General features: G+C 39.7%; 1 protein-coding gene across 1 annotated transcript in view; it reads left to right on the forward strand.

Moving 5' to 3' along the window:
• Window positions 1-22,542, forward strand: part of LOC122539420 (serine/threonine-protein kinase 32B-like) — a 357,967-nt gene that overhangs the window by 134,142 nt on the left and 201,283 nt on the right. The window contains exon 3 of the mRNA XM_043674242.2: window positions 716-867. Coding sequence (XP_043530177.1) covers window positions 716-867 — 152 coding nt within the window. The remainder of the gene's footprint in view (window positions 1-715; window positions 868-22,542) is intronic.

Genomic DNA, 22,542 nt, shown 5'->3' on the forward strand with positions numbered 1-22,542 from the left:
AGACAGCAGGTGGGTTAGCGGGCAGGCTTTCATCAGGCTCTGCAGGGTTACTGGCCTTTGCGGCCATGCTTGCAGGGTTCCGCTGAGCAATCTCCAAGCTGATTGTGGTTTTTCCATAATTTTTGTGTGGTCTACGTTTGCTCCAATTGGATGTTATGGGCACACAAGCTGGCACATGTTTAAGGAACGCAGAGTTACCAGTCCAGAACCTCAGCTTATTATAGGCATTCTTGTATTGTATTCCATTGGCAGGAATGGCTGACAATTTCAAAACAACAGGGATTTTGGATTTTGACTCATTGCGGTTTTGTAGGGGAGAAAATTCAGCTGGCTAACACAAGGCAGACCACAATCACAGTCCACCAGTTACCCTAAGGTGATTTGTTTTGAAAAAGAATGAGGGATGTTTGTGTGTACAAAAGTGAGAAGAGACCAGGCCAGATTATGGACTGAATATTTCTAATGGGACCCGAGGAAGTTGATGGTTGCTTTGTACGGTAATTGTGCTTAAACATTGACCTTTTACCATGTGCCTGATAGAGATGTCTTTGAATTATGATTGTAACTGATTCGCTATTCACTAATCAATTTTATGATACATGCATAAAAATGGTAGCCAAGATTTGGTTTTAAGTAAATGCAAATGCTATAGTAAACTGTTTGATTTCTTTAAGCAATGTTGATTTATTGTCTCATTTTCCTTTACTTTGGCCAGGTTTGCATTGTCCAGAAGAGAGATACAAAGAAAATGTATGCTATGAAATACATGAACAAACAAAAATGTATTGAACGAGATGAAGTGCGCAACGTTTTCAGAGAACTGCAGATCATGCAACGACTTGAGCACCCTTTCCTTGTGAATCTATGGTAAGGAACTTCTTGTAATAATTAAATAAGCTCATAGAATGTGGAGATGGCAAAGATTAGAATAGATCTCCTGCAGTAAGGAAACAGGCCCTTTAGCCTAAAAAGGCCACACTGACCGTCTGAAGAGTAACCCACCCAGACCCATTCCCCTACATACATTTGCCCCTGACTAATGCACCTAACACTATGGGCAATTTAACATGGCCAATTCACCTGACCTGCACATCATTTGGATTGTGGAAGGAGACTGCAGCACTCAGAAGAAACCCAACCAGACACTGGGGGAATGTGCAAACTCCACACAGACAGTCACGTGAGGCAGGAATCGAACCCAGTCCCTGGCGCTGTGAGGCAGCAGTGCTAACCACTGAGCATGAACCTTTTATTCATATTATAATAACAGTGCAAATGCAAGTAAATGTTAATTATGTTTAGTTGTGTGAATGCAAAAGTATTTGCGTATTATTGGCTTGTTATAAATAAATCACCTGAACTTGAGTAAAAAATAGTATAATTTTAAAGTTTATCGCTGACACAAAGCTTGGTGAGGCAATAATTACTGAGCACTCATTAGCTGCAGGCTGTAGCTGGGAACAAAGATAGACTGTGGAGTTCACAGGCTCGTGGATATTACAAATTAAGGTGGAAGAGTTTTCAAATCAATCCATGGGATCAGCCCTTGCCTCTTTCTTTAATCTCGTTCAGCCTCACCACCTTCAGACATATCTGCATTACTCTAATTTTGGCCTCTTGTGCGTACCCTTATTTTATTCACCACCATCAGTGCCCATGCCTCTGTTTGCCGAGGGCCTGTGCTTTGCAAATCCTTCCCTACCTTTCTCCAACATGAAATTTCCTTTCCTCCTTTAAAGCACCCCTTAAAACCTCCTCTGCTTTTTGTCATCTGACCTGATGGGTAAATTTAATACCTGCCTCTACGGTCTTCCCATACTACTTCCAATTGACACCTTAAAATGAGCAACTAACACCCACTCAATGGTCTTTTCCTCCTGGTATTCAACCAGCAGCTTGCAGGAGTGGCACTACATGGGAAGCCTGAAAATGGGGCTCCCATGGGGGAGTCACACAGTACTTCTGACACACTCCCTCGTCCTCATACTGTCTCACCTATCATTATTTCCATCTCTCTCACTTTTAGTCTAGGGTTCCTCAGCCTTTGGTAGGTGTATTGTTGGCAGCTGCCAATGTTCATCCAATGGTGTTGTCTGAAACACTCAGCAAACAGATGGACACCCCCCCTTAGACCCACCCCAATGCCCCCCAACACACTCACGCATCCACACACCCCACTAACCCCCCTATACCTCCACACCCCCCCATCAAACACACCCAACTATACCTCCCCTCACCCATACACACCCACCCACACAAACACCCACACACCCTACCCACATACGTCCACCCACACACACCCACGCACACTACACAACTACACCCACCTACCTACACAGCCCTACATACCCGCGCACACTCCCAAGCATCTGCACACACCCACACATGACCACACACCCACACATACCCCCACACCACACCCTAGAAACCCCCACACCCCCAAAGCCCCCACACTCACCCACACCCCCCATACACACTCGCACTCTCACACACACCTCCACACATTTCACACCCCCCAAAGACTCCCACACTCCCACAAACCCCCACACTCTCCATACCTCCCACACACCCCCTCACACACAAACATACCACACACACACACACACCACACCCCACACTCACCCACACCCCCCACACATCTACCCACACCTCCACACACATCCACCCCCACACAGCCAGTCTCACACTCACCCATACTCCTACACTCACCCCCACCCACACATTCCCACACACCTCCGCACCCCCACACACCCCCCCACCCACCCACACATTCCCACACACCTTTGCACCCCCACACAACACCCACCTCTACACATCCCCCACCCACCCACATACCTCCACACACCCAACTACTCACACAGCCACACCTAGACACATCCTGCCATGCACATATCCCTACACAGCCCCCACTCAACCACGCACTGCCACATCTCCACACACAAACCCCCCCACACACCCACACCCCCCCATCCACCCACGCACCTCCACACACTTACAAGCACATACACACACACACACTCAACCCTTGCACCACACCACACTACAACCCCTCCCCACGCAGAACACCCATCACTATCCAATCAGTTACCAACTTGTTGGACTTTCTGTGAAGAGGTGATATGAGGCTTTCTGACCAATAGTTGAGACTTCTGTCACCTGCATTTCATGCCATCCAATTTCTCTTTGTGCGCTCTGAGTCTTTATTTGTTTGATAAGTCCATCTCAGGATGTTGAATTCTGTCAAAGATTCTATTTAAGTGTAAATTTGCTGTATAAGTATGAAGCAATGGACTTTGGGAGGAACAGCACAGAGGGGCAGGACAGTTGAAAGAGTGATAGAATCATGGGGACACTCAAAGTAGAGAACTCATTTGTAAGGTCACAGGGAAAAAGCTGAGGTATATGATTAAATCAGTGAGTTCATACAAGGAGCTGACACAAGCATGATCATCTGAAAACACCCCCTCTTGTGCTTTAAATGACTCTATGTTGTATTCAGTTGTTTCTTAATGCACAGATGAAAAGAATTTTGAGTGTAATCGTTGCAATGCATAAACTACAGTTCACTGTCAAAAAATGACAATGTAATCTGTATATTGCTTCACAAATCCAAAACCCTTTCAGGAATGTCAGCAAATGTAACATTAAAGAAACGGGGAACGTATCATAATATTGACAGCAGGTATTTTAATAGGAGTGAATAAGACAACAGAAAGGTGGGGTGAGCAGAATGCTTAATGTTTCGTGTTACAGTTTTTGTCCTTTCAAGGCAGCAGCACAATGAATAAAGTTGCTTCTCTCATGTCTCGATCTCTCCACCCCAATATCCATGTTTACTGTCAAAACACTTGATCCAAACAATATATTTTTCATAAGTTTCATTTCCTTGGACTTGCCTGTGGCTGAAGCATGAGGCAACATTCAATATTGTGGCTTAAAATGACAAATGTAAGCCATTCAAACTTCAATCCGCTGATTTATCTCCTCTTTTGGATTTTTTGCATATGTAATGAACTGATATGTGGAAGGTGGAATGCACGCATAGGGGTAGCAGTCTCATAGGGGAGGAGGATGTAATAGCTTTGTCTAGCTTAGTCTGACTTCATAGCTTTACAGATTGAAGCAAATTCAAAAGATGCTGCAAACAAGATTGACAGCAAGTGGAGTGAGGACTATATCAGGTATGAAATCTTTTTAAAAGGCTATTTTTTTCCTGATTGTGTCTTTGTGGACCAGAACATTAAGAAGCGACATAGTTTGGGTTAGGACCAAAAAAATCATATGAAATGCAGAATTCGACTGCTGTGTAATTACACCTTGTTGTACAAAGGTTTTTTTTTCATCATCAAGTAATCAGTAGACTTTTTGTGCCTTTCTCTTTATTTGCCTATGGCAACTGAAACTAATTTACTAACACTCACAAGATTTTAAAATTAAATTAACTGTGACCCAATGTTCCATTCCTTGCACTGTCCTATTTGTGAGCACCAATATTCATCAAATATACACAGATAAGGATAAATACAAGTTAAAACTGAAGATAAGTCCAGGGTAAACACTTAAATGATGAACATTTATCTTAGAATGAATCCTATCAATGAAAATCTGCCTGATAAATCATCATAGTTACAATTAAATTCTTCATCCAAGAACCAAATTGTACATTGGTGACATCTGTTACGCGCTGCTTTCTCTCATAGTTACAGCCAAGCTGCAGTTTCCATAAGCTGTCTGAATTCACTATGAACTTTGACTGATGCCTTAATTCTCTCTTGGGCATATAGCCCAGGTCTATTCAGCTTCAATAACAGTAAATCACTTACCAGCAAAACACTTGGAATGCTCATCATGTTCCACAGTTATATCAGAGAGGAGATAGGCCACACAGTTAGACTATTTGCATACAGGCTAAATTAATTAGTTAGAATTCTTTAGGGATGAGGTGATACATCAAATCAATATGATCCATGATGAAAGGATAGGCAAGAAAAGACTTGGTTGTCTGTCAGTTCTGGCTGGAGCTTTGTAACGGAACGTGCTACCAGTGCAAACAACATAGCGATTGTAAAAATGTAACAACCCACAAGGGTTTTGTGTGACTTGACTAAGATGGCACATTGCTGAATGGTGGCAACAATATTTGTCACAATCTATAACTTTAAACTTTATTTATTTCTACCCATTCATCCATTCATTCCTCACTCACTAGCCCCATTTGAAAGACTTATGACATACAAATATGAGCCGAAATATGGTTATAGTCCAACAAGTTTATTTGAAAACACGAGCTTTCAAATAAACCTGTTGGAGTATAACCTGTTGTTGTGTGGTTTTTGACCTTGTCCTACCCAGTTCAACACTGGCACCTCCACAAGGGGCATGCCCCCTGCACTGTTCCACTTTGCCAGTCTTCTCCCAGATTGCTGCTCTGAGGCTTTGGTAGTTTCCACTTGGATTGACATTCCCAGCTGGAAGGAAGCAAAAGGGGAACCAATTATTCCTGCAATCAGCAGCAATGCATGCAGCATCAGTGCTAATCTGAAGATTTGTTCTGGTGTCTTCATATCCCACATCCATCCACCAGCATATAAATACATATACAGTTCAATTCCAATTAAATTAGTTCATTAAATGCTTTGTATTCAATTTATTTCCTTACTCGAACATTTTCTCATTAATTAAATCACTTCCCAAGCATATCATTCAAGCTTACAATCATTAATTCACTAACACTACCTGATTGACTTTCTGAAAAATAATACATTACTATTCATTTCTGTTCTCGGCACTAATTATGTTTCTTAGATTTTACAGTTTATTATCTATGCTTGCTTATTGCTTTTCTCCAAATACTTTCAAAATAAGCCTATTTAGAAAGAGAGTGTTGCTAAGCTTGGAAACAATAGATGCTGTATTTGATTGTTTTGCTCCCAAGCATAAGGTCAAGTACAAATACCAGTTTTTATTTAGGATAGCACGCTGGCTCAGTGGCTAGCACAACTGCCTCACAGCACTAGGGATCCAGGTTTGATCCCAACCTTGGGCGACCATCTGTGTGGAATGTGTACATTTTCCCCGTGTTTGTGTGGGTTTCCTCCAGGTGGTTCAATTTCCTTCCATAGTCCAAAGATGTGCAGGTTAGGTGGATTGGCCATGCTACATTGCCCATAGTGTCCAGGGATGTGTAGATTAGGTAGATTAGCAACCGGAAATGCAGGGTTACAGTGAAGGTGTGGTTCTGGGTGGTTTGTGCTTTGGAGGGTCAGTATGGGGTGAATGGTCTGCTGTAAGGATTCTAAGATTCAGTTCTTGGGTTACTGATTGCAATCAGAAATGTTCCATTTCTCAGGAACAGTGACGTGAACTGACTTTTGGGTATTTTGGAATGGGGAGATATTTTGATCCATTTTAAAAGGTTAGGTGACAACAATCTGACTTTTGCTTTCATGCAGGCAAAACAACAACATCGATGTAAAAATACCAGATACAGCACATCTGATGCCTAAGGAAAGTATTCATGTAGACAGAGGAGAAAACATGAACTGATACTCCCTGAGATACAACAGCCCACATGAGAATCTACTCTTAATTATTAAGTTTTTCCTTTCCAAAGAAGAAACAAACTTAATGTAAATATAAGACATGAGTGACAGTGCAGGTGCAATAGACACACCAAGCAGTGTGTGGCAGAAATGTATATTTAACTTCTTGGTTTTGAATAGCTCATGTCAACTGGCAAGCAGCTCTCTCTTCATTTTGCGAAATTAGAAAATTGAAAGGCAGAAAACATGATATCTGCAGGAACTGAATGATCGGGAAATTAGTCAAGAGAACTGAGTCATGTTCTAGTTTAAATTGAATTGCGCAAGGTCAGAGACTGAGCAGGTACTTAGGACCAAGTTAAATTATCAATGGCATTCCATACCATAGTTGCACTGTATTAAAATCACGATCATAATTGAATGATAGTGCAGTCTTGATCAGTATCTAACTGTGGATTCCTCCTGGTAGCATTTAGTTTGTGCAAAAGCAGGAAACTCCATTACCCCATTATTTAAGAGAGGTGGGAGGAAGATGGAGAGAAGGAGCAGAGGAGCATTACTCACCCAGGTTAATGCTTGCCAGGCATTAACCTTGCAAGCAGGGCTTGGTGGGTGACAGGAGATGCCCGGGAAAAGGCTTAAGGTTGCAATTTGATCGATGGGAGTGGGGGAGCGTGTTCTGCCACAGAGAGAAGAGGCTGCATTTCCTGGAAGAGAGGCTAAAGGCTTCTTTGAATGAATGGGAGAGGACTCCAATTCCTCTTGACCCACAAGGAGAGTTGTACACAAACAGTAAACATTTTACTGCTTGATTCCCAGAGTCCTGAAAACCTGGCTGGCAGCAGTTAAAATCTAAATCATGGCACATGCCAAATGTAAATATGACCATGAAATGTCCTGCCTTCCTAAGTTGGTACAGAGGAGCACTATACAAGGTCAACACCAAAGCAATTGTGTAATGTTACCATTTTATAAGGTTGGTAATTCTCTGGTTTTTAATCCAAGGCTCCCCAGATTGGGGTCAGGATATCAAGTTGGGTCAGAAGCTGAAAATTTGAAGTCTCAAGCTCTGAGGCAGAAATAGTCACTGTGGGGCCTGATCAACAGTGTAGTGGTCCTACCCTTCTTTCTGGTTTCACTGAGAGGTCATGCCAATTTTCAAAACTGAAATGGGAGAGAAAAAGCATAAGCTTAATTCCTAACCACAACCTTTCATGTCTATTGGGTAAATGCTGAATGAGCTTACCAGGTCTTGCATTGTGATCTTGTCCAGAAGCCAACTCAACAATTCTATCCATAGCTGGTTACCATTGATCCATAAGAAGTGCTATCCTGAGAAAGGATAAATTAAGCATAAATGAAATTCTCATTTACTTGCATTGGATTTTCAGTGCTTTGCAGGCAAATATTTACCCCATAAAGTGTAATCTTGGTTGTAATGCAAGTAAACGTGGCAGACAATTTGTACATAGCAGAACCTCACAAATGGTAAATGAGATCATTAACCATTCAAATTGATGGGGGAGGAATATTGATGCAAATACCAGAGAACAATCCTACTTTTTAACCAATCAGTATAATGTGACCACAGCCCTCACTATTAGCAGAGCCTCATTATAATATCTCACCTGAAATTCCCCAGCGCACTCTCAGTACAGTGCAGAAGAGTGCCAGTGAAATACATACTCAAACTAAAGAATAGTTTCCCAACCAGCAATGACCTATGATGATCCCAAGAGCCAAACCGATACCTAGCAAGCAGAAATCACCAGTGTGGATGCTGAAAATCTAAACTAAAAACAGAGGAAGTGCAAGAAGTACACAGCAGGCACAGTGGCATCTGTCAAGAGAGAAGCAGAGTTAATGCTTTGAGCTGAATATGGCTCTTTGGAACTTAGTAAGCCTTTGTTCTAGTATTTTATGAAGCTTCACAAGAGGCTCCCAAGCACTGAGGATGTCACCTAGACAGGGGACGAAACGTCTGCAACACAAATTCCTAGCTCAGCGAACAGAACCACAACAACGAGCACCCGAGCTACAAATCTTCGCACAAACTTTGAATTTTATGAAGTAATTGGGGAAGAGTGAAGAAGGGGGTTCTGCTGTATTTAGGAGGGCAGCAATAGTGGTCATGGAAATGCTGGGTTTGTGGAGTCCAAAGGAAACTTCCAAGCTTACCACTCTACGATCCTACCCCAGCACAGACTCCACCATGTAGCATAGTTCGTCAATTTCCCACACAAAACTGGCAGAATCCTCAAGGAATATGGCACCTTAGGCACTGATAGAAGAACTAAGGGACCTTGATATACAATGCCTTATAATAAGATCTTGTTTAAATACTCTGTATAACTAATGATATGCAGCATATTCTGACTGACAGCGAAGAAATTAATTATCAAGATAACAAATCAGTGCAGTACAAAAAGAAATTTATTTTTACATACCATTCTGTCTAAATGTTTGGCAATTTTAATTAGAGTTACAGTTATGATTTCCATTGAAGGTTATAGATCCCAGTGGAAGTTCAAGATAATTGAAGAACTTATTAGAAGCAATGAATGGAGGAATACCGAATGTAATTATTTCCCTAAGTGTGGGTGACCCATTTTTTTCTATCAAGCTGTAGCATTTATTATTATTAACTGTTATCTATTAGATTCTTGGAACTAGCTTTAACTATATCTGTTTCTTATTGTCCCTCAACAAGTTGGATACTTGCCACAGAGTACACCTGTGGCTTCACCTGCTCAGGTAATTTGCCACATTGCAGCAAACACATGATTCTGGCTGACTAGGAGACTCTCCCCGCTGTTGCCTTTTGCCACAGGCATATTAGAAAGATAGCCATGGAAGGTGCATTCCCAGAATTCTATTATCTGAATGGTGAGAGATTGCAGAGCTCTCTGAGGTCTCAGCGTACTAGTGCAGTAACAGTGCAGGAATCGTATATTTTCATAATTTGAAGGAAGGAAGCGAAAGTATTGTAAACAATTTGCAGATGACACAAAAATAGATGTAAAGGCAGATTGTGAGAGGTATATAAACAGTTCACACACAGATATGGTAGGCTAAGTAAGTGGGCAAAAAGTAGGAAAATGTGAACTTATTCACTTTGAAAGGGAGAATAAAAAATGACTATCATTTAAATGAAGAAAAACTGCAGAGAAGTGTTGGCACAAAGGGTCTTGAGTGTAGTTTTTACCTAACCCGAAAGGCTAGCACACAGATGCAGCAGGTAATCAGGAAACCTACTGGAATGTTTTGGAGACGCCGGTGTTGGACTAGGGTGTACACAGTTAAAAATCACACAACACCGGTTACAGTCCAACAGGTTGGACTGTAACCTGGTGTTGTGTGATTTTTAACTTTGTACTGGAATGTTGGTTCTTATTTCAAGAGGATTGGAGTATAAGAGTAGGGAAGTCTTACTACAACTGAACAAATTGCTGGTGAGACCACATCTGGAGTACTGTGAGCAGCTTTGGTCCTCTTGTTTAAGGAAATTGATTAATTGGAGAAGGTTCACTGAGATGATCCATGCTATGGCAGGATTGTCTTATGAGCAAAGGTTAAACAGGTTGAGACTCTATTAAGGAAAGTGATGGCCTAGTGATATTATCACCAGACTGTTATTTCAGAGACCCAGGTACAATTCTAAGAACTGGGTTCAAGTCCTGTCCATGGCTGATGGTGGCATTTGAATCCCATAAAAATCTGGAATTATGAGTCTCATGAAACTGTAGCTGATTATTGAAAAAACCCATCCCTGTCAGGACAGAAACTGCTGTCCTTACCCGTAAAATAAGTCCATAAAGGCCGATGTCCTATCACCAAATCACCCTTTATTTACATGTGCGTAGTACGTGACACTGACTCACCGAACTCAGAGCCAGCTTTGAGTGAAGAGGACCTCTGACACTCCTGTTTATATCTGTCAGCCAGGTCTCCCAGATTGGACTGGGTTATCAGCCCCAATCAGGGAACTCATATTCTGAGATTCACCTGGGTTGACACATTCCAATCACTAAACCTGGTCTGGCTTTTATGTGGCTCCAGACCCAGACAACACTGGAATGGGATTGACTCTTAACTGCCCTCTGGGCAATTAATAATAGGTAATAAATGCTGGCCTAGCCAGTGAAGCCCAAATCCTGTGAATAAATAAAGTGATACTGGAATTTAGAAGAATGAGGGGTGATGTCATTAAAACATAAGAGGCCTGAGAGAGTAAATGCTAAGAGGATGTTTCACCTCATGGAAGAATCTAGGTCTAGAGGACATGGATTCAGAGGTAAGGGGATCCGTTTAGGGTTGAAATGAGGAAGAATTTCTTTTCTGAATCGTGAGAGATTTTGTGACTCCTTTCCTCAGAGAGCTGTGGGGGCAGAGTCCTTGTGTATATTTAAGTCTGAGATAGATTCTTGATCAGGAGGGGAAAGCAAGGATTACAGATAAAAGCCAAGAGAGCGGACATGAGGACTGCTGGATCAGCTATGATCCTATGATCCATGTATGGCCAAGCAGGTTTGAGTGTCCAAATAGCCTAATCCTGTTCCTATTGCTTTTAGTCTTATGGGCTTAATCCCAAACTGTTAGTGCAGAGGTATAGCAATTAGTTAGCAAAGGTCTAGGTTTAAGTCCCATCTGCCATAAAGGTGTCTCATAACATGTCTGAAAAGTTTGACTAAAAGTAAATTTTCCTCCAAGTTGCTCAGGAGTTCCAACAATGTTTTACAAGTATATAGAAATTGCTGGAAAAGTTCAGCAGGTCTGGCAGCATCAGTGGTGAAAAACCAGAGGTAACATTTCAGGTCCAGTGACCTTTCTGCAGATCACAACTTTCCAGCAATTTCTGTTTTAGTTTCTGATTTACAGCATCTGCAGTTTTTTTCAGTTTATTTTTTACTGACATATGATGTTTTATATTATGTTGACATTATATTGTACCTAGTGCATTCACAAATTAGCAAGAGACAGTATTCTAGAGGAACTTTATAGTCAAGATACGCTACCATTTTCACTCTGATGCACAAATGAAATTCTATGCATGTGTGTAACTCCACCCTCTGAAATGGCCTAGCAAAAATTATGGCTGATTTTTGTCTCTAACTCATAACTCAGATTGCAAAAACACATTGTTCTTTTTAAGAAGTATTGACATTTAATAAGCATTAAATATTGAAAGTATTGACCTGCCATCATGTATCCTGTAATCGATAGACTATTTGGTTGTTTACCTCCCTGCTGTTTGTAGGACATTGTTTTGCACACATTGATCATCTTGTTTCCTTCATCATCAGTTTCAAAAGTACTTCTTCAACTGGAAAGTGCTTTGGGACACCTTAAGGTTGTGAAAGGTACTACATAAATGGCATGTTCTTACTTTTTATCAAAAGTTCATTGTTGCTTAAATATCTGTAACATTGGAAGTGATAAGTAACGGTTACACATCAAGAGTGCTTAACAGGCCATTAGGTGTTGTGAAACAAACAGTTGTTCTCCCCTCTCATCATTCGTCCCCTCACTCCTCTCCTAAATGGTTTTGGGCTTTAACTCAGAGGCTTGTGCACATATTCTATGTAAGACTTTGGTAAAGGGCTGAGAAAGTACGAAAGAGGAGTGAACTTTAAAAACCTTGAGGTTCTTCACCTCCCAATTAATAGGAGTAGGTTTTTACAGAAAAAACATGTTGTACAGCAGCAAAATGATGAACAGAATATACAAGTGAATTGAACAATGATTCAAAGTGAGAGAGTCCTCAAGGTAAACAATGCCATTATGATATCAGAGGTAAAGAACACATTGAAAGTACAGGAAAAAAATTCTAGACATGGATAAAATAAGAACAAAACATCTAAAAGTCCCTGGAGAAACAGGATTAGAAGTGATAATTTTTTTTTGATTAAATATGTGCCAAGGATTACTTCCAACTGAATCGAGTCATTCATTATTCATTAAGTGATTGAGGTAACCTCAAGCAAGGAGTACAATCATTTTAGAACTGTAATCCTTAATGGGTCATTTCTTTAAAGTGATTTTGTAAATCATAAGAAAAAGAAGTAATACCACGTGTGAAGCAGAAATTGGTGAAACACAGAACAGATTTGGATCTTGAGTAGAATAAGCAAGGGAATATTTAATCATTGAATATCTAGAAAAAAATTCCATATACTTCATAAGAAACAAAAAAGTATTCAATCATGTTTTTCATCAAAATGTAGTAGATGTTTTGCTGAAATGTGACATTGACTGTAAAGATGTGAGCTTTATCCAGAGACATGATTGGGGACAAAATAGCAAGCATCGTACTGGAAGAAAGACAATCAGATATGCTTTAAGGGCAGAAAAAAGTACAACAGTATTATGTACTGTCACCACAATTATTCAATCTTTATAGAAAACAAATTTTAAGGAATTAGATTTATTTCCACAGATACAGATTAGGGACGTGAAAATAATAAAATTTTGATATGCTGTTATTTGCAGAATCAGAGGAGTCCCTACAAAATGATGTATTGTATTGTAAGTAGTCATATTACACAAGGATCACAGGCATTTCTCAGAGAGAGTGAAAGAGAGGCAGTTGGCCATGTACAGATTAAAAGTAACAACTTCACAAGTGTGAAGTAAGCTAGTTTTGAGAAGATTTGCAACTTAGGTTGAGGTTCTGGATGTAGGTTTGCTCGTTGAGCTGCAAGGTTCATTTTCTGACGTTTCATCACCATACTAGGTAACATTTTCAGTGAGCCTCCAGAGGCCCACTGAAGATGTTACCTAGTATGGTGGTGAAGCATCTGAAAATGAACCTTCCAGCTCAGCGAGCAAACCTACATCCATGTTAAGTAAGGTGAGGAAGCAAGGACATATTATAGATCACAGCTCCTGGGCCTTGTATGTTTCACTGATGATAATGTTTTGTTTAATTTGCTGTGTTTTCTGATTTTAATTGGTAGTTGTGTGGGCAGCTGACATTGTGTGTGTGAATACCAGAAAATGTATGAAAAAATCCAATTGTACTTCTTTCTGATGTTGCTAAATCAATTCTCTTTAAATGTTAGAATCTGATCCATTATTAACTGTCATCTTGCAACAGGTCGATTAGAAAATATCTATAATTTGTAGGTGTTGTCTGATATTGCAACTGCATTTCACAGTTTTTTCCACTTTAAATCATTCAAAATGTTTTGTTTTAAAAGATTTATATGTCTTTTTCTGAAATTCATTGTACGCTACATAAAATTATCATTATTTTCACATAGACTAATCAATCACTTTTGTTCTTCTGAACACTATTAATTTTACACTGAAAGGGTAGTGTGCATGCTCAATGGGCTTCCATTTTGGCACTTTGATCTTGGTGCTCTGTAACCTTGTTGACTGTGGATATTGGTGAAATGGTAAGTATCCCAGGCCAATCATTATCTGTAATTATCCTCTTGTGAGAAATCAAGGACAAATGCTTGGCAAGTTAAGTGATAGACCATTAAGTTTCCTCATTAAACACAGCTATCTCTCATTTCGCACTCTTAATGTGTTCCTGAAAAATGGGATGCTCAGCAAGAACAGGCTAAATAAAAATCACTTTCCCCCTAAGATGCTATATCATATGGGTAATTATTGCTTTAAGAGCTTACTGAATGCATTGAAACTTCTAATTTTTAGTGGCTTAATAACTTAAAAACTTACTAATTGTTGCTCAGCTATGAACTCTTTCTATATACTGCATCCTGTAAATCTGCTCACCTTCAAGAACAAAACCATAACGAATGGGAACAGGAGTGGGTCATTTGACCCTTGAGTGTGCTCTGTCAATCATGTTATGAAGATGTGTGTGTACTATACTTTTAAGAGAGTTAAAAGCTAGCAGCAACAGCACCAAGTGTTCTCAATAAGACACAATGTAACATGTGGTCTAGTTGCTGGGGTAGCTGGTTGCCTGGAAATGCCAAAACTGATTCGAATTAGGCCAATCAGTTTAAATGATACCCCAAAAAATACCAAATTCCCATCAAGTTTGAATTGAGTATATTGACAATCTTAAAAGCCAATGACATAATCTGATACTTTGGGGTATAAGACCGGGGAAAATTGAACAGTTGAGAGGAGAACTGCCAAATGACCAACAGCTGTAGACTGCTAGTCAGAACGTTCTGAGACATACCAGTCTAAAGAACAAGTTTGCACAGAGTAAAACTGCTGGCTGGTTTTAAAATTTGAATTTTCTATAAATCTTAATTGGGAGTTTTATCAGACAAGGTTAGATAGATAGGTTAGAGGAAGGAATTGTAAATAATTGTTTGTTAATTATACTCTGTTATACTTTAAGAAATAAATTTGTTAATTTTTACTTTAAATAGTTCTTAGCCACTCACCTTTTTACAGATTACTGCACGGGATAAATCTTTTTGATGTTGCTGGTTTTAAATCAAGCAGGAGGGTTTGCCCAGTGTCATAGCAATCAATAGGATCAAAGTCAATCTGACATTCCTCAGATTCACTTTCCTGTGTTTTCACCATAGCCCTTCATTCCCATACTGATCAAGACTGCATGTTAATGTATCCATGTTTTAAATATACACAAGACTCTACTCCCAGAACTGTCTGTGGCAAGAGTTCCAAAGACTTCCAAGAAATTCTTTATCATCTCAGCTTTAAATTGGCTCCTCTTTATTCTGAGACTATGCTGTTTGGTCCTAGACTCTCCTGTGTGGGTAAATACCTTCACAGCATTTATCTTGTCAAGCCTCTTAAGAATCTTATATGTTTAAATGAGATCACCTCTCATTCTTCTAAACTCCAGTGAATAGAGTCCCAACCTTTGCTCTGAAGACAATCTCTCCTTAACATGATCATCCGAGTGAACCTTCTCTGAACTGCCTGTCCTTAAATAAGGGAATGGAAACTACTCACAGTACTACAGATGTGGTCTCACCAATATTTTGTATAGTTGTAGTACTCTTATACTTTAAGCCCCTTGAATAATGGCCAAAATTCCATAGCCTTCCTGATTACCTTCTGCAACCTGTGTACTAGCTTTCTGTGTTTTTTGCTTTGTGTTGCAGCTTTCAGCAGTAGTCTCCATTTAAATAATATTCTGTTCTTTTGTTCTCCCTTCCAAAATGAACAACTTTGCATTTTTCCCACATTTATAATCCATTTGCCCTCTTACTTAACCTATCAATATCTTTCTGTAAACTATTTGATTAAAACAGTTTAATCTTTTTGTTTAAACTCTCACAACTTCCCTTTCCACCTATGTTTGTGTCAAATTTGGATACAATACATTGACTTCCTTCCTCCAAGTCATTAATGAAGTGGAATGTATGTGACAGCCCTTGACATTAATGTCACATTTGACCAAGTGTGTCATCGAGGAGCCCTACCAAAATTAGAATCAATGAGTGTCAGGGTACAACCTCTCTTATGGTTGGAGTCACACCCAGAAGATATATTATGTTTGTTGGAGCTCAGTCATCTCAGCTCCAGGACATCCCTGCAGGAGTTCCTCAGGGTAGTGTCCCACACCCAGTTATCTTCATCTGCTTCACCAATGTCCTTCCCTCCATTAAAAAGTCAGAATTGAAGGTGTTTGCCAATGTTCAGCACTATTCATGACTCCTCAGATACTGAAGCAATCCATGTGCAAATGCAATAAGACCTGGACATTATCCAGGCTTGGGCTGACAAATGGCAAGTAACATTTGTGCAATACAAATGCCAGGCAATAAGAGACAATCTAACCATTGCCTCTTGACATTCAATGGTGTTGCCATCACTGAATCCCATATAATGAATATCCTAGGGATTGCCATTGACCAACAACTTCAACTGGACTTCCACTATAAAGACTTATACAAAATATCTGTTAAACACGTCTGCAGTTTCATTCTTTCCCAAAACAGGTTTCCCAAATACTTTTTCTAGGGGAACTATGTTCACTCTGACCTCTCCCTTCCTTTATATAAAGAAGTTTATTGTCAGTTTTTATATTCCACAAGAGTTTGTTCTTGTAGTTTAGTTCCTCTGCATTTATTATCTTTTATACTCATTATCTTTTATCTCCTTTTCTGGATTCTGAATTTAGCCCCTTTGGGGCTGTCACTGAATTTGGCCTTCTTACATGCTTTTTCTTTCAACTTTATAATCTTCTTAACTTGCTTAATTAATCATGTTATATTCCTCTCTTAGAATGTTACCTCTACACTGGGAGTATTTTTGCTGAGAGATATGAATTACCTCTTTAGGTATCTGCCACTGCTTTTTTACTATCATGCCTGCTCACCTGTCACTTTAGTTAGCTCTACCCTTAAGTTAAATACAATTGTTTCTCACCCATATTTCTTACACTCAAGATGAATATTGCACTTTATCATATTATGATCGCTACTTCCTAGGGTCTCTTTTATTTGTATGTTATTTATTAAACCTGCCTCATTACTCATTTACCAAGATAGACTGCTCCCTGGTTGGCTCAATGACTGACTGCTCCAGGAAACTATTCCAATTGCACTGTATGAATTTGGTATCATAGCTACCTTTTCCAATTTGATTAATCCGAGCAACGTGAAGATCAATATCGCCCCCATAATTATTGTTTTCTTTTTCCATTCTCCTATTACTTGTTCATTTCTAGCCCTTGCCATGGAGTGGCTACCATCTAAGAGCCTGTACTCTACTCCTATCAATGTCTTCTTTCCCTTTTTCGTTTTTACATCCACCCAAATGGACTGTACATCATCTGAGCTTAGATCATCATTTTATTTCTTATTAACAGTGCTATCTCTTCCAACCCTTCTGTCACTCTGAAAAGTAAAATATCTCTGAATATTAAGTTCCTGGTTTTGATCTCCTTATAACCATGTTTCTATGATGGCTATGAGATCACATTCAGTTATCTTATTTTGTGCCATCAGTTCATCTACCTTATTCCAAATGCTTTGTGCACAAAGCCCTTAAGTTTGTTCTGTTGTCAAATTTCCCTATACTTTTATGGTTCCTTGGTGCAATATGACTTTTGCACATTCTATCTTTTCCTTTCATTTTCCAGTAACAATCAACCCCATCACTAAACCAGCAGTCTACCTTCTCCTCTACATTTTATGTTATAGCTTTTCATGGATTCCAGCTTGATTCAGATGGAATCTGTCCTATTGGAACAGCTTCCCCCTTCCCCAGTCCTGGTGCCAATGTCTCTCAAATTTCAACCTGTTTCTCTCACACCAGTTTTTGAGCCACTCATTTACCTCTTTAGTCTGTATGCCAATTAGTGGCTCATGTAGTGAAGCAGAGGTTATTGGCTTTTTGGTTCTGCTTTATAATTTAGCTCCCCGCTACCCCGATTCACTCAGTAGTACATCTTTCCTCTTTCTACCAATATTGTTATACCTATGTGGACCACGACACTTCTATTTTTACCCTCACACTCCAAGTTCCTCTGCAACCTAGATGAGATGCTCATTTGAGATGATCATTGCTCATTCCCCTGACAGCCTTGCTCTCGTCCACACAGGGAACAAGAACCTCAAACCTATCAGATGAGCTAAAGGCCTAAGGCTCCTTTAGCACAACCTCCTGGATCCTTCTACCTGCCTTACTCATAGTCACACCTTGCCCCTGACCACTGACTAAATTTGAGGTTGTTAATCTAAGGGGTGTGACTGCCTCCTGAAATACACTGTCCAGATAATTCTCACCCTCCCTGTTGTGTCACAGTGTTCGAAGCTCAGATTCCATCTCATCAACTCTAAGCCGGGTTCCTCAAGCAACCAACAGTTGCTCCAAATGTGCTTACTGTGAACCACAATGGGGTTCAAAGCTCCTCCATCATGCAGGTACAACACGTTACCTGGCCCTGCACCTGTATTTTATTTACTTAGTTCTTAATGTGTTTTTTTTTAATCTCCTACTAGGGGTAGGAAATATAGTTGGTAATCTTTTTGATCTTTTGATTTGTAATCTGTAAATTTTTTTTCTATTTACCTTCAATCTGGAAGTAACCTATCATAGTCAAATTAGCAGCTATTACCAACCAATGAACTTCTAGTTTTCTTGTGATATCACTGTGTTTCATACCGAGCCCTAATCCTGGGCTTCAGTTAATGTTGGGCTGTGTCTCATTGCTGACTGTATAAAATTTCTTGCTCTAGCTCAGCGAATAGTAGTATTCTGTCTGATAATTTTTGAGCCTCATTGTTCTTCTTTCCCTTTTCTCCAACAATGCTGGGAATAAAGTTATCCTCAGGCTGATCAGTCTACTGGCAAACAGAATGAGCCATTATGACAAATGTCACTTCTAATGCCTGCAATTCGAGTGTTTCATTTCAAAGGAAATCATTCAGCTTAAAATCCATTTCATTCCATGTGTCATTTTGAATTCATTATTCAGGGTTATTTTATTACTCTGGTAAAACTAATCCTATGAGTGGTAGTGATGGCCACGGCATGAGTCAATGCCACTTTATCATGTAAAAGCTCTAATCCCTTTTACCAATTGGCAACTCTCATCAGTTTCCCTGGGTTTCACAAGCTGCTATTGATTCTGTTCTTTAAAAGAAAAGATACAATGCCAAAAATCAACTCTTATAGCCCTGTCACTTGCTCTTTTGGGAATGGTAGTATAATGAATTGGATGTTCCATCACATTTTCGATTGGAATATTAATATCGTCATTTGATTTCTATTGGAGACTAAAATGTTACTTCAACTTTATTCTGCTGCTTTTTCTAATCATCATCACGGTTGCAAGTTGACATTTTATATCAGTAGAGTTAGTGGAATTTATCTTGTATTGGTCTACGCAAGAGGGAAACACGTTATTAGAAAAAAAACAACTCCCCCAAAATAGTGACAACTTTTATCTATAGTTCACACTCATACTTTCAATAAACCGCACCTGTACTTACAGCCTAAACCATGGTCTGGAAGTGCTTAATCTTCTACCTTCATAACTAAAATAAGGGACTAGATTTTTCTGTGAGCTTTAAGACCTGGATGTTGTGACAAAATGCAGGTCTTGGTCAGTTTTGCTGCTAATGTCAAATGCTTGTGTTAAAGCAGGACTCCCATGCAATCCTTGTTGTGACTGCTAGCCTGGTGTAAGAGTTGAATTCTGACATTGTGTTTTATTTGGTTGCATCCCATTTGTAGCTTCTGGTTGTATCTTTGGAACCAGGTTTCTTGCTTTATTGAGCCCAGCCTCCATTCACCCTGCCTGGCTTGCAAAGATCTCTGAGTACAAATGGAGTTTATTACATATAAATGTCAGATGCTGAATTCTGGAAAAGCAAATCAGCGCAGGACGTATACACTTAATGATAAGGTCCTTGGAGTGCTGCTGAACAAAGAGACCTTGGAGTGCAGGTTCATAATTCCTTGACAGTAGAGTTGAAGTTAGATAGGATAGTGAAGAAGGCTGAGGGGTGATCTTATCGAGGTTTATAAAATCATGAGGGGCATGGATAGGATAAATAAACAAAGTCTTTTCCCTGGGGTTGGGGAGTCCACAACTAAAGGGCATAGGTTTTGGGTGAGAGGAGAAAGATATAAAAGAGACTTAAGGGGCATCCTTTTCACACACAAGGTGATGTGAGAATGGAATGAGCTGCCAGAGAAAGTGGTGGAGTCTGGTCCAATTGCAACATTTAAAAGGCAACTGGATGGGTATATAAATAGGAAGAGTTTTGAGGGATATGGGCCAAGTGCTGGCAAATGGGATTAGATTAGGTTAGGACATATGGTTGGCATGGACGAGTTGGACTGAAGGATCTGTTTCTGTGCTGTACATCCCTATGACTCTGTAGGACAGTTTTGTGGTAGATTCAACAACTGCACTTCCCAGGCAACTTGCTAACTTCTCAACCCTGGCTACTGTGCTAAAACTGGTCACAATTCTGAACGCATTCGGATGTTGTTGACAGGTTACAATGGTGAGATAACTGCACCGAGGCCAGTATCTTGTCACCAAGTCACCCTTTATTTACATGTGCACAGTACATGAGCTCTGACCGCCAGCTCAGAGTCAGTCCCTGGAATGAGGAGACTCTCTGAATATCCTGTTTATGTCTTTCAGTCAGGTGTTACATTCAGGTTAACAACCCCAATCAAAGATCTCAGTCAATGAGATCCACCTGGACTTTGTTCCAATCACTACAAATGCTTTTATATTTTCTGTCATGTTTAAGCAATGTGTTAATTTCATTTCTTTTACTCCAATAAGTCCTTTTGGAAAGCTTCAATAGGTTTTGAAACTGTAATTGGCTCCTTTTCCTATTCACCTCAGATTTTGAAAAACCACACTCCTCCCCTCGTAGCACAGCACTTATTGACAAACGTATCAATTGATTACTGTAGCTGTCGCCCATTAGCCATCAGATATAGGTGGTGAATCCAGAAGTTTACTTTTATAGGAATTTGATTTTCAGCATTACTCATAGCTACAGCTTAGCAAGATCTCTCTGCTGTTCTTGGGCCTGAAGTGTTGATTTTAGGCAATCCATCATTTCAGCTGGACGTTTTTATTTTCTCGGCTTGCTCAGCTGCTTCTGCAAAGATAAATATAGAAAACATAGCTCCATCCTCTGTTAAATACTCTGCATTCAAATAGGACATTCGTGACCTTCAAATTCAGGCTAAAAGTTTTGGTAGGAGAAAGTGAGGACTGCAGATACTGGAGATCAGAGTCAAGTGTGTAGTTCTGGAAAAGCACAGCAGGTCAGGCAACATCCAAGGAGCAGGAGAAGTTTCGGATATAAGCCCTTCATCATTCCTGATGAAGGGTTTATGCCCCAAACATCGATTCTCCTGCTCCACGGATGCTGCCTGACCTTCTGTGCTTTTCAAGCACTACACTTTTGACTAAAGATTTTGGTAGCCATTTTTCCAATGTTCCATATGTTTTGCAAATGTTCTTGATATCTTGGGGATTTATCATGATCTTTTATATCACTTGCATCGTAGTAACATTCAGAAGATCACCATGTGTGAAGATACAGCAATACAGCTCCTTTGTTTATTTTGTAAAAATTCTGCCCAGTGTTGTTCGTAACTGCAGTTCGAGACTTTTTTTTGGCTTGTATGCTTTTGCACTCCAGCAGTTTGCATAAATCCCCTCACAAGTTGAGTGCTCAGTGCTTGTGTTTTGATTATTGTTTCTGGAGTTCGTCGTCAAATCTTGTCAGAGGAATTTTCCTGTCATTCTCAAGCTGAAAACACTGCTTTATTTTAAAAATAATTGCCAGCACCATGTTTTATTTCTCCTGTTATTGGTAAGTCACACAACTTAAATGGTGGAGATTCAGTATACTGCAAATCTCATACAGGTTTTTTTTAACTGCTCGACCTACAATTTGCAGTCACAAATAATTTATGTATTAAATCTGCTTCTATCATATTTCTTCGGGACTGCACTCTGCAGTTGGGCATGCAGTTTCATCTGCTCCTTGGTTAGTTTCAGATCCATCTCAATGTAATATTGCTCTTGAAATAATTACCCACACTGGAAACAAAAAAGAACAAACATATGAGCAGATTGAACACTTCTGGAATTATAACTGCTTCACATTTCTAAGATGATCTGCAACACATTCCCAAATATCTATTTTTATTTTATTTCAGAAGTTGGGTATGCGACATTGGTAAGACTTCTTCTGGAATATGGTGTCCGGTTCTGGTCACCCTATTATAGGAAGGATATTATTAAGCTGGAGAAGGTTCAGAAGACATTCCCCAGGATGTTGCCGAGTATGGAATGTTTGAGTTATAAAAAAAGGTTGGATAGACTGGAACTTTTTCCACCAGAGTGTAGGAGGTTGAGAGGTGATGTTACAAATGTTTATAAAATAATGAGACATATAGATAGAGTTAATGATAGGGGTATTTTCCCTAGGATGGGGGATTTCAAGATGAGGGGGCACATTTTTAAGGTGGAAGGAAAGAGATTTGAAAAATACACAAGAGGGAAATGTTTTAGCGAGAGAATGGTTAGATATAGAATCCCTAC

Source organism: Chiloscyllium plagiosum, unplaced genomic scaffold (genome assembly GCF_037043375.1).
Source record: "Chiloscyllium plagiosum isolate Xiang-an unplaced genomic scaffold, Cpla_swu_hap1 HiC_scaffold_36, whole genome shotgun sequence".
NCBI lineage: Eukaryota > Metazoa > Chordata > Chondrichthyes > Orectolobiformes > Hemiscylliidae > Chiloscyllium > Chiloscyllium plagiosum.